The sequence below is a fragment of the Chlorocebus sabaeus genome, chromosome 28 (genome assembly GCF_047675955.1).
Source record: "Chlorocebus sabaeus isolate Y175 chromosome 28, mChlSab1.0.hap1, whole genome shotgun sequence".
In the NCBI taxonomy this organism is placed as follows: Eukaryota; Metazoa; Chordata; class Mammalia; order Primates; family Cercopithecidae; genus Chlorocebus; species Chlorocebus sabaeus.
The window spans coordinates 15053596-15067193 of record NC_132931.1 but is presented as its reverse complement, the minus strand read 5'-3'; the positions used below and the strand labels follow the sequence as shown (position 1 = coordinate 15067193).

Sequence of the window (13598 nt, the reverse complement as noted above, 5' to 3'; positions counted from 1 at the left end):
GGCCTATCCTTAGGTTGGGGATGAGCATTCCCTGCCTGCAGGGTTCACCCCATTCCGTTTTAATATCTAAGCCCTCCTAACAGAGGGCCTCAGTGAGGGCACTCCCAGCTGCCGGGGGCCATTCTGGGGTTGCCACAGTGATGGGAGCCCCACCAGCACGACGAGCAACCCCACAGGTGAGTGTGTGCTGAGACTATGCGGGTAGAAACTACGGCTGTGTTACTGGCGCGGTTTTCACGGACGCTGTTTCCAGGAAGATACCCAGTCTATAAATCTAGATCCATCATGCTGTGATTTCATCACAACTTCACCAGAAGTTGTTCGCCATGAGAACATGACTTCCTGATGGCAAACGTGTGCCTGGCACCGAGTGTGGTGACATCTGGCCGCGCTCTGAGCTGTCACTCACAGCCGACCTGTGCAGAGACGCGAGCACGGCTCGCACACAGGCTCTCGCCACAGGGCCATCCTGCCGGGATCTCCACGTGAAGCACTGTCACTGCATGACAAGTTCCTTTCCTCTTACTCTGGATTAACGTTACGTTTACATTCTCGACTAACATTACATGATTTTTAAAATATTGTGGGGCAGGTTTTATTATCTATAATTTCAGAATCCTCGAGGGGCCTTTATGAAGTATAGTCACATACCCCATACATAAGGTCAACAACGGCCCACATGTGATGGCGGTCCGTAAGATCACAACAGAGCTGAAAACTCCCTGTCACCCTAACTAACATCCTAGTGATGGCGGTCACCCTAACTGTCCTAACATCCTAGTGACGGTGGTCACCCTAACTGTCCTAACATCCTAGTGACGGCGGTCACCCTAACTGTCCTAACATCCTAGTGACGGCGGTCCGTAAGATCACAACAGAGCTGAAAACTCCCATCACTGTAACAGTCCAAGGGCAACACATGACTCGTGTGGTGATGCTGGTGCAAACAAACCCAGTGCACTGCCAGTCCCATGAAAGTCTAGCACATACAATTAGTACGTAATAGATGATAATGGTAATAAATGGCTCTGCTGGCCGGGTGCGGTGGCTCACGCCTGGAATCCCCACACTTTGGGAGGCTACGTCCGGTGGATAAGTACAAAAAAAAAATTAGCTGGGTGGGTTCGTGCATGCCTGTAATCCCAGCTACTCAGGAGGCTGAGTCAGGAGAATCGCTTGAACCCGGGAGGCGGAGGCTGCAGTGAGCCGAGATCTCACCACCGCACTCCAGCCTGTGCGACAGAGACAGACTCCATTTCAAAAACAAAAACAAAAAAAAATGACTGTTACTGGCTTATGTACTTACTAACTGTACTTTTTATGATTATCTTAGTGTGTGCTCTTTTTTCTTACAAAACATAAGGTAACTGTAAAACAGCCTCAGGCAGGTCCTTCAGGAGGTCTCCAGGAGAAGGCATTGTTGTCACAGGAGATGACAGCTCCATGGCTGTTACTGCCCCTCGAGACCTTCCCGTAGGGCAGGATGTGGAGGTAGAAGTCAGTGATACGGATGACACTGATCCTGTGACCCTGGGCTAATGTGTGTGTTTGTGTCTTCACAAAAAAGTTTTAAAATTGGCCAGGCGCGGTGGCTCACGCCTGTAATCCCAGCACTTTGGGAGGCCGAGGCAGACGGATCACAAGGTCAGGAGATCGAGAACACGGTGAAACCCCGTCTCGATTAAAAATACAAAAAATTAGCCAGGAGCGGTGGCAGGCGCCTGTAGTCCCAGCTACTCGGGAGGCTGAGGCAGGAGAATGGCATGAACCCGGGAGGCGGAGCTTGCAGTGAGCCGAGATCGCGACACTGCACTCCAGCCTGGGGCACAGAGCGAGACTCTGTCTCAAAAAAAAAAAAAAAAAGTTTTAAAATTTACAAGTAGAAAAAAGCTTATCAATATGGATATAAAGAACCTATTCTTGTAGCTGGGCGTGGTGGTGCATGCCTGTAGTCCCCGCTACTCGGGAGGCTGAGGCAGGAGAATTGCTTGAACCTGGGAGGCGGAGGCTGCAGTGAGCTGAGATCGCACCACTGCACTCCAGCCTGGTGACAGAGCGAGACTCCGAGACTCCGTCTCAAACAAACAAGCAAAGAAGTTATTTTTGTACAGCTGTATACTGTTTGTGTTTTAAGCTAAGTATTATTACAAAAGAGTCAAACAGTTTAAAAGTTTATAAAGTAACAAATTTACAGTAAGCAAAGGTGTGTTTACTACTGAAGAAATCAATTTTTTAAACAAATTGAGTGTAGCCAAAGTGTGCAGTTTCTAGAGTCTACAGCAGGGTACAGTCCCAGGCCTCCACATTCACTCAGCACTCGCTCACTCACTGGCTCACCCACAGCACCCTCCAGTCTTGCCAGCTCCATTCATGGTAAGTGCCCTGTACGGGTGTGCCAGTTTTCCTTTTATACCGTATTTTTACTGTCCGTTTTCTATGTTTAGAAACACAAATACCACTGTGTTACAGCTGCCTACAGGATCCAGTGCGGTCACAGGCTGTGCAGGTTTGTGGCCCAGGAGCAGCAGGCCACACCATCTCGGTCTGTGTGACACACTGTGGTGCTGACATGACAACCACATCCCCAAACGATGCATTTCTCAGATTGCATCCCTGTTGTGAATGGACGGTTGACTGTATGTGCTCCTTGACAGGACTGAGAGTCCTGGCCTAGACCCTCAGCACACCCTCCCATAATCACTCTTCATGAGAAAGATGAAATGAGATGGCGCTTGAAGGCGTGCCAGTAACACTGCTAACCAGAGAGAGGTGGCCACGCAGGAGGAGAAATAGCATGGTGAGTACATTAAGTTTCTGTGGACTCGGTCCTGTATGCCACATTTTTTCTTTACTCTTCTAAAAGGCAAGTTAATAAATCCTATACGTTATAATTCAAATCATTCTAGGATTCAAAACATTCACTATAAAATTTCTACAGCATTCCTATACTGACACATCTGCAGGCCACTGGATTTCCCACTATGCTGCCACACGTGCCTCAGATTTACTCTTGCGTTACCTCATTTCATCTGTCGAGCCTTTCAGTTTGTTGCTAAGCTTGAAGGTCTCTAAGATTTTGTCTTCTGGGAGAGACGGCAAAGGAGCAGGCATCAACTGCAATAGAAACAAAAATATTTCAGCTTCAGTCGCCAGCTCCATGCCACCTGAAATCCAGCCAAGGGAATCGCCACGAACGAGGCTGAAGACCCCGACGCACACTCACCTTTCCAGGAAGACCGTTTGCCTTAGCAAAGGGATTTTCTGAGTGCAGGGCAGGCTGGCCTTGGCAGCTGGCACCATCGGGCGGCAGGCCGTTTTCTTTTGGGTCACTGTCGCTGTCTGCACTATTAGCACCGTTTAGGGTCATGGGTTCTTGGATCTCGTGCGGAGCGGCCTCCTCATCTTCAGCATCTCGGCCGGGAGAGTGGGAGCTCGCAATCGTACCAATCCCATTCTCCTTGCCCAGCCCCTTCGACTCCTCGTCAGAGTCCTCAGAGGACTCGGCGCCATAGGGTACCAGCAGGCTGGAGTTCAGCTTGGATTTGCCATTCATCACGGGCTGGGAACAGGATTCGCTGCGGGGGATCGGTTTTGTTACTTTACTAGAAACTGACATCGTAGATGCGTTCGAGGTAGACTGTACTGCAGAATTGGTAATGGTAGAAGAGGGAACGGGCTTGGTAGCGTTCTCCAAAGAATTGCTATGAAGGTTAGGCTGAGACTGACACTGGCGAACAGGCAACTTGTTGTGAATACTGATTGTAATTTTTTGTTTCTTAGGATGTTCTGGGATCACTGAAGACCTATTAACTGACCAGTTTTGGACAGAAGCTGAAGCATTAACAGGACTAGCCCTGTTGACACTGGAATTCCCGTTAGGACTTGACATGGAACTGCTTGGTGTGTCTTTCAATGGTCCAGTCCCATTTAAGTGAGGTGGATTCTGGAAGTAAGAAAAGCACCAGCCAGTCAGAGCTCCAGAAACATGGTCACAGAAACACAACCCATTTTGGCTAATGGGTCCTTCCCATTTTGCTTTTTTTTTTTTTTTTCAGGACTAACAAGTTTCATACACCTAGAAATGTTCTCTGTTTTTCTCAATCCCTCCTACCCACGCATACTTTCCATAGGCCCTAGTTTTCTGGCAATAAATCAACAAACAGGACATACATGTTTCACAGGATACAATCCTCAGACCAAACTCTTTCTGTTCCAGATCTGATCGAAATCAGCAGGCCTGTGGCATGGAGTCACATACTTGCTCCCTGGTTGGGTTTCCTGGGAGCTCACCGCTGCAGAGTGCCAGGAAGGAGGAATCACCCTGGCCTCGGAGCAAAGGAGACGGTCACATGGGCAGAGAGTAGGGGCTGCTTCAGCCGCTGCTCGCTCAGCCATGACCCCCACCACTGCCCCCCAATGTCTCCACATTCTCCTCATGCAGTAATACATTCGCTGCAGGTTCCCACCATGGCTGCTGCATCCCCATGGAGGCACGGGCCTGAACACCAGTGAACAGATCATGTGTGGCCTTCACGGTGCCTTCTCAAATACCTGAATTAGCTGCCATCTTAACACTGGAAAGCTTCATGGTAAAAACAAAAACAGTCTGGAAAAGCAATGCCAACCACCCCTTCCTACAGGGCACATGCCCTCCTGTTTGCCAGAGTCCTGAGGTCACTCTGGAGCAGAGCCCAATAGGGGAGCCCGCTGGGCATTTGATGTGTGACTCTGTTATACCTCAAATACTGCCTGATGTCCATAAAATAAAGCACACAGCTAGACAGTGTATGTGATCATCCAAAACAAACTCAAGCCGAAAAGCTGTGAAGATGCCACAGCCCAGATGACGCCCCCACTCTGGAATTCTGTGTTCCCTGTGACACTAGCTCACTACTGTTCGCCCTGACGGGACCAACAGGGAGTAAAATCAAACCCAGGGGGACAGCAGCCAGAAACACCACACCCCTGAAACGACTAAGTGGACCTAACAAACGTGTTGTTGTAAACAGATCGCTTTCCTGGAGTCCAAGAGGAATTAAGAATGGAAGTCCAGAGGGGACCTAGAATGTAAGGATGCTGACACCCAGCTTTTCCTCTTTCCTCCCCACTGGTGCGGTTTGCTGTATATTTTGGGGTTTTTGTTTTTTCGGAGGGTTCTTTTGGAGACAGGGTCTCACTCTGTTGCCCAGGCTGGAATGCAGTGGTGCAATCTCAGCTCACTGCAACCTCTGCCTCCTGGGCTCAAGTAATCCTCCTGCCTCAGCCTCCCGAGCAGCTGGGACCACAGCACACACCACCATATCCGCTGATTTTTGTAGTTTTTGTGGAGACGGGGTTTCACCCTGTTGCCCAGGCTGGTCTCAAACTACTGAGCTCAAGTGATCCACCTGTCTCGGCCTCCCAAAGTGCTGGGATTACAAGCGTGAGCCACTGCACCCTGCTGTTTTCCGTATATTTGAAATACTGTATAAGAGGGTTTGATTAAACTGTGAGAAGACATTTAGATGTATTTGAGGACACAGAATCACTACAACTGAACTTGAGAGTCTGAAGTTACATTTTAAAAATTAACATAAAAACATTATTCTCCCTATGGACTGTTACCTTTATCATGTGAGAGGGAAGCTGTGGTCCGATAAACCCTGGCGCAGCCTGTTTGTTGGTGACAACCCGCTGACTGATGACGGGGCGGGGAGAGGACTGGCCGGGGCTATGGGTGGGATGAGTAAGTTCACCTCCATTTTTCACATCATGAGACCTGGAGACAAGGAGAGTGATACTTAGGGTGACACAGGATACCTCCTTAGGAGAGATTCATTTATAAATTCAACAGCATTTAACCCCTCAGGCAGAAAACTGATGAAAAACATAGCATGTTTATGCTACACCGTATGGAGCTATACACATCCTCTCCTTCAGGCTAATGTCAGGCACTGAGATCAGGAGACAACAAGGATAACTGGGTAAATGAGGCTTTTTAGACTGTGTATTCTGAAGATGCTGTTTCATCTGAAAGGTATTTCTTTTCTGTTTATTTATATTTTCCTTTTTTTGAGACAGGGTCTTGCTATGTTGCCCAGGCTGGACTGCAGTGGAACAGTTATCGCTCACTGCAGCCTTGCCCTCCTGCCTCAGCCTCCTGAGTAGCTGGGACCACAGACATGCACCACCACACCTGGCTAATTTTTTTATTTTCTGTAGAGATGGGGTCTTACTTTGTTGCCCAGGCTTATATTTTTCTAATTATAAATATATGCCACTGTAGAATATCTATAGTGTCCAAAAAAGTCAGAAACAAAATCCTACCCCTCATCTTGGCCTGAGGCCTCCTCTGATTGTCATCTGTGCTTCAGCCCAACTGCTGGGATCCAACGCCAGTGTTTAATATTTCAACATGCAGACATGAGCATTCTGCCAGTTACACATTTGAGGATATTCTTAACTTTCAGCTATCAAACATTTTTTCCAAAAACGGAGTGAGTGAGTGAGTGAAAAGTATATGCAGCCACAACAGGACAGAGCTGGGCACGGGCCCTGGCCTTGGCCTGGAAGGCAACTGATCTATGCTCCAGGTTGGGAGGTGCTGGCTGTGACCATGCCAGGTGCTCAGAGGCCCCTTTCCGAGGTCTCCACTCACTGTCCTGTGGCTCCTGGTCCACTCCATTGCTGCCTGCAGAAGCCCACCCTCCTCAGCTACCACCTCTCCCTGCAGCTGCACCTTCAGTGCTCACGGCCACAGAGTGCGATGCGGAGCAAACTCATCATCCTGCTCAGACGCTACCTTTCTTACTCTCCAAGCACATGGCAGAGTTGATGGTTTTTGTTGTTTTTCTGAGACAGAGTCTTGCTCTGTCACTCAGGCTGGAATGCAGTGGCTCAATCACGGCTTACTGCAGACTCAGCTTCCCCAGGCTCAAGTGATCCTCCCACCTCAACTTCCCGAGCAGATGAGACCACAGGCCCACACCACCACACCTGGCTAATTTTTTCGTATTTTGTAGAGATGTGGCCTCACTATGTTGCCCAGGCTGGTCGGCCTTGAACTCCTGGGCTCAAGTGCTCTTATCTCGGCCGCCCAAAGTGCTAGGATTATAGGCATGAGGCGCCATGCCCAGGCTAGAAGTGATCTTTAAGCTGCTGGGTTTTGTTTTTTTTTTTTTTAAAAAAAAACCACACTGAATATTGAATTTAAATATGTTGATAAGACAAGAAAAAATAACATACCAGAAAATTTGGCAGTTTGTTTTCATGACAATACCTGATATAAAAGAGCACATAGGCTTGTTGGCTGAGTACCGATCTAATATCACTGGTAGATACAATGGAGTCATTCATTTGATACCAGAGGCCATTGCTAGCCTGTAAATGAGGGCCAATAAAAGATAGAGATTAGATTTAATTAAATGTAGAACACAGTCAAGAGCAATTTTTTTTTCTTTTTATTTTTTTTGAGACGGAGTGTCACTCTGTCACCTAGGCTGGGGTGTAGTGGCGTGACCTTGCAATCTCCCCCTCCTGGGTTCAAGCAATTCTCCTGCCTCAGCCTCCGGAGCAGCTGGGATTACTGGCAGGTGCCACCACACCCCGATAATTGTTTGTATTTTTAATACAGGTGGGGTTTCACCATGTTGGCCAGGTTGGTCTCCAACTCCTGACCTCAAGTGATCCCCCAGCCTCAGTCTCCCAAAGTGCAGGGATTACAGGAGTAAGCCACTGCACCTGGTCAAGATAAGTATTTTTACAATGGGTATTCACATTTTAACTGTAAAAGTTCCACCTCTCCCTACCTCAAGAATGCTACTGCTGTCTTACAGCATGTATGTAACAATAGTTAATAGCAAATGTGCACAGCTTACTTTTATGTAGCAGAAGTAATGGCCAGCATGGCAATTAAAACCAGTGTGGACCAGCACTGCATACAAGACGTAAACAATCGGCTCTCCGTTGGGTTGAGACATATATGGCCGAATATCAAGATACTCAGGATATTTCACATCCTAAACAGAAATGGAAAAAGGAGAAACATTTCTGAGGGCACATCATTCCACATATTCAGGTAGAGGGTATTTAGAGCTCCCTAGGAGGGAAGACGCACAGAACACCTGAGTCCTGTGATGTTCTAGCAAAAACCTAATGCATTTTAAAAACCTAATGCATTTAGCCACTTTTTTTTTTTTTCTTTTTTTTCTGAGATGGCGTGCCACTCTATCACCCAGGCTGGAGTGCAGAGGCATGATCTCGGCTCACTGGAAGCCCCACCTCCCGGGTTCAAGTGATTGTCCTGCCTCAGTCTCCCGAGTAGCTTGGATTACAGGTGCACTACCACGCCCAGCTAATTTTTGTATTTTTAGTAGAGACAGGGTTTCACCATCTTGGCCAGGCTGGTCTTGAACTCCCGACCTCGTGATCCACCTGCCTTGGCGTCCCAAAGTGCTAGAATTACAGGTGTGAGTCTCTGCGCCTGGGCTAGCCACCTTCGAAAGGGCATAGTTAACCGGGATGATAGCTGAATCTAAGTGTATTTAAGGTAATCCTGCTGCATTTATTATTTTCTTTTAACAAGTCAGGATCTACATTAAGTGAATTCTTCAAATCCATCAAAGGACAAAGTAACAAAATGACAACTCTCAACATTAATCATTACTTTTTTTTTTTTTTTTTTTTTGAGACAGAATCTGACTATAGCCCAGGCTGGAGTGCAGTGGCACAATCTCGGCTCACTGCAACCTCTGCCTCCTAGGTTCAAGGGATTCTCCTGCCTCAGCCTCCCGAGTAGCTGGGATTACAAGTGCCTGCCACCACACCCAGCTAATTTTAGTATTTTTAGTAGAAAAGGGCTTTGCCACGTTGGCCAGAGTGGTCTCAAACTCCCGGCTTCAAGTGATATGCCTGACTAGGCCCTCTAAAGTGCTGGCATTACAGATATGAGCCACCACACTCGGCCAATTATTTCATTTTAATAATTCGGGAATGGATAGTTTATTTCTCTTGCACGTTATTTAGTTTTTGACCACTTTCAATCTTCAGAAAGTGGGAAGAAAATGGAAAATTCAGTGTACTACCAATCAGAAAACAAACGCACAAGACAAAATGAACTCTGGTGAAAAGGTGGCAGGGTCTAGCAGGAAGTCCTCTTTGGATTTCAGATTATACAGGCTCTCCCTGTATCCCTCATAACCATGGATACCAACAAAATGGACAATGAAGCCCAAATGTAGGTAATAGTTAACAATTTTGTCATGAGAAAGTCAAGTCCTTAATCCTTAATAGCTACAGACACGTAAGCCTCGAAAGGCTCGACACAAAAGATGATCAATGACATCATCCACATACCTTAGCAATTTTTCCACCAGTAAAATTTGCAAAACGTTTCAGAGAAAGTGTGAGAACGTTAGAGGATCTATGGATAGTGAACCTCTTTGAAGCTGGAACCATCTTTTTACACCTTGAAATAAACAGAAACAAAAGTTTAAGGAGACGAATATGTACACACAATTTTTGGTATTTTGGTCTTTGTTATTATTCTCAAACATTCCACATTAAGGTTCCAAAAAGGACAGTGGATGAGAACCACCAGCCTTCAACCAACAGTGTAAATATTAACATTAAAAATATAGGGGGAACTGCTTACTTAGCGTGAAGGGAAAGGAAGTTAGGACAATTCTGAAAAACCAAGCCATATGTGCCACCACTAATGTTAAAATTAGGTTAACACAACTTTCTCTCAATTCAAAAGAAACTGAAAAATGAACATGTTCAGACTGGTATAATTATGTGAAAATATGTCTTAAATTCATCTAATTTAAAAATAATATTATTCTTATATGAAAAGAAAGCCCTAACCAGAAACAAAAATAATAAAAATAAATATTAGAAATGTCTTTAGAATTTAAAACAAAGGCAAAATCCCTCTGGTCTCGAAGATTTGATAAAAAAAATTACTCATATTACCTGACCACGAAGTGGAAATCTACTTAAAAACATATGAAAGAGCATTCTTAAAATAGGCACTCCTGACTTCATGGGGAAACATATTAACGAATAATCAAAATTAGAGTTTTCCAGCAAATGCTATCCCAAACCCTGGGAACCCTCCCTAAGAGAGAAGGAGCCTCGCTATCCCAGAAGAAAGTACTCCCCACCCGACAGCAGCCCTCTTCTCATAGGAAAGTCAAAGAAAATGCTATTCGGCAGACAGGGGTGCCCAGCCATACCTGAAGCAGCACTGCCAGGGGAGCAAAGACAGTTTTACCTCTCTCCTCCCACAAAAATCTGCCCAGTGTCATGCCCCAGGTTTTCACGGGCACGGAGCTGCGCGTCTTGCAGAAATGCACACATCAAGACACTCTGGGCTCTGGCCTTTGGACGACAGGGACCCAGTGTCTTCCAGAGGGTATCAGAAACTCAAGCAACCTAGACACACCAAACTCACTCCAACCAAGCCTGCCAGCCAACCCCACTGGAGCAGCCAGCATCAAGAACCAAGTCATCACCCAGCGTACTTGCTGCACTTGTATGAGTTTTCTCCATCAAGCTGTTCCGGCTTCACAAACTGCTCCAACGCCTTGTTAACACTCTGAGCAGCCTGGGAAGAGAAGAGGCACAAGCACCACATCACCACACACCGCCACTTGTGTCTGGGTCTCGCTCTGCCGCCCAGGCTGGGGTGCAGTGGCACAATTACAGCTCACTGCAGCCTCGACCTCCTGGGCTCAAGCAATCCTCTCACCTCAGCTTCCTGAGCAGCTAAGACCACAGGCATGGCCACCATGCCCAGCTAAAATTTTCATTCTTTTGTAGAGACAGGGGTCTCACTACACTCCCCAGGCTGGTCTCAAACTCCTGGGCTCAAGTGATCCTCCCACCTTGACCTCCCAAACTGTTAGGATTATAGGTATGAGCCATCATCCCCAGCCATGCCCCTTATTTTTTAAAAGAAAGAACAGAAGACTCAAAGATATAAAAGTAAATGAGACGTTTTATGTAAAAAGAAAATTTCCAGGCCTGGGATTACTCACGCCTGTAATCCCATCACTTTGGGAGGCCGAGGCAGGCAGATCATGAGGTCAGGAGATCGAGACCATCCCAGCTAACATGGTGAAACCCCGTCTCTACTAAAAATACAAAAAATTAGCAGGGCATGGTGGCACGCGCCTGTAGTCCCAGCTAATTGGGAGGCTGAGGCAGGAGAATTGCTTGACCCCAGGAGGTGGAGGCTGCAGTGAGCCGAGATCGAGCCACTGCACTCTAGCCTGGGCAACAGAGCAAGACTCTGTCTCAAAAAAAGAAAAAAAAAGAAGAAGAAGAAGAAAATTTTCCTTTAGTAGTATGATGTTCACTTTTATACATCTAAACACCAAATTATATCCCCTGCCATTAAAAATGAGCAGATTAAAGTGAACAAAAACACAGACGATGCTCATCGCAGCATTACTTAAAACTGCATAAAACTGGAAGGAAACCAAATATCCACCAGCAAGGAATTTGGCATAGGAATTAGTCTATCCATTCACTGTACCACACACTGCCCAGAGAGCACACTCACACAGAAAGGTCTCTAACAGAATTACATGAAACAGTGAGTAGCCAGACAGACATCAGACACAATCCCGTTTATATAAAAAGTAAACAGCACATTCTGGAGCAGCACATATCAAACTATTAAAAAGAATGCATTCGGAGGGATAGCATTTTACATATATCTGCAATGTTACTCATTTTTATCATAAGCATGTATTACATCTGTAACCAGAAAAATGCAAGCTCAAGAACAAAAAAAAAAAAATAGGAATTCAGAAAATGCAAGAGGCAGGCTGGGCACAGTGGCTGTAGTCCCAGCTACTCGGGAGGTTGAGACAGGGGAAATGCTTGAACCCCGGAGGCGGAGGTTGCAGTGAGCTGATATTGCGCCACTGCACTCCAGCCTGGGTGCTGAAGCAAGACTCCGTCTCAAAAAAAAAAGGAATAATAACCATCTATATTTAGCTAATATAGAAAATCTAGTTTTATTAAGATATTAAATGAAAATTCAGGCCGGGCACACTGGCTCATAACTATAATCCCAGCACTTTGGGAGGTGGGCAGATCACGAGGTCAAGAGTTCGAGACCATCCTGGCCAATAGGTAAAACTCCACCTCTACTAAAAATACAAAAATTAGCTAGGCATGGTGGCGTGTGCCTATAGTCCCAGCTACTCGGGAGGCTGAGGCAAAAGAATCACTTGAACCCTGGAGGCAGAGGTTGCAGTGAGCCAAAATCACGCCACTGTATTCCAGCCTGGGTGACAGAGTGCGATTCCATCTCAAAAAAAGAAAGAAAGAAAAAGACAAAGAAAAAGAAAAAGAAAAAGAAAATTCAAAGAGTAATAAAAAAAACTTTTAAAAGCTTTTTCATGATGCTTACTACAAAGCTTGAATAATCCCTCCAAATGAAATCTTAGCATATTGAATTTTTCAATTTATATTCTCTAACAAGTAGTCTAAATTACAAATGAACTATAGTTATATGACTTATTTTAAAAATGTAATTACTCGCATAATTATGAAATTTACCTTTATCTCCAATGTTATATCAAGATATGGATCAAAAGTATCTGAAACGCCCTTGCAATTTAAACATTTGACTGAAATAAAAATAAAATGCAAAAGATGAGCAAAGTATAATCATTACAGCAACATCAACTATTGAAATGACAAAATACAATTTTGAAATTTAAAATTTTTTACCTGTAATTTTTCTATCAATTGAACAAAAATAAGTTTTAAATTAATACTACTCATAATATGGGTGAAAAGTGTAATGAATTTGACCCTCATATACTATTGGTTAGAATCAAAACTGGTATGATCTTTTAGAAGGACAAGGTGACAGAATTAAAATTTATAATACTCCCTGTGATCCAGAAATTCGAATACTAAGAATTCATCATACATATATACTTTTTACCCAGACAGAAAGCATATGTGTACGGATGCTCCATGAACAACAAAACACAAACAACCTAAATCCCCATCGACAGGGGACTAAAATCAAAGGAACACTACTGCAACTGTCAAAGGCCGTCAGGCCTGTGTGCTGAAATGTAAAAGACTGCTAATACGAAGAGACAAATGGAAGCAGTGCACACAGTATGCTCCCAGTTTGTTCATGCACAGGAAACTACCAGAAGGATTTACTACAACCTGGCACTGGGGTTGCCTCTGGGTAAAAGGAATGAGAATCTGGGCTGGAGAGAAGTACTTTTCCTTCCTTCCTAGCAGGACTAACACTGTCCTACTTTTACCATTTTTTAACCACATGCGTGTATCATTTTATCAACTTATAAGCAAAAGCTTACCTCTAGATCTTAGGTATCCTCCAAATATCTGACAAACGAGAGTGGTGGCCTGGGTGTGTCTGTCCAATCTGAAAAACATCGAACAGTGACATGAGAGAGGAGCTTTGCAAAAACTCCAGATGCTGTGACCAGATTTCAAACACATGTGAGCTTACAAAGATCAAGAATTCTAACAGGACAGCCATGGAAAATAAAAGGATGGCACGTGTGGCAGCCCAAGAGCATCCCTGCCTGGCCAGAACACAGGGAGGTCTGGGAGTG

General features: G+C 45.4%; 1 protein-coding gene across 3 annotated transcripts in view; it reads right to left on the bottom strand.

Moving 5' to 3' along the window:
* USP42 (ubiquitin specific peptidase 42) overlaps window positions 1–13598 on the bottom strand; it is a 55729-nt gene that overhangs the window by 8933 nt on the left and 33198 nt on the right. For all 3 annotated transcript variants that reach the window (XM_037995433.2, XM_037995431.2, XM_037995436.2), the window contains 9 exons: window positions 13338–13405; window positions 12553–12623; window positions 10503–10585; window positions 9334–9445; window positions 7857–7997; window positions 7259–7359; window positions 5605–5758; window positions 3224–3943; window positions 3020–3114 (listed from right to left, as the gene is read on the bottom strand). In XM_037995433.2, coding sequence (XP_037851361.2) covers window positions 3020–3114; window positions 3224–3943; window positions 5605–5758; window positions 7259–7359; window positions 7857–7997; window positions 9334–9445; window positions 10503–10585; window positions 12553–12623; window positions 13338–13405 — 1545 coding nt within the window. The remainder of the gene's footprint in view (window positions 1–3019; window positions 3115–3223; window positions 3944–5604; window positions 5759–7258; window positions 7360–7856; window positions 7998–9333; window positions 9446–10502; window positions 10586–12552; window positions 12624–13337; window positions 13406–13598) is intronic.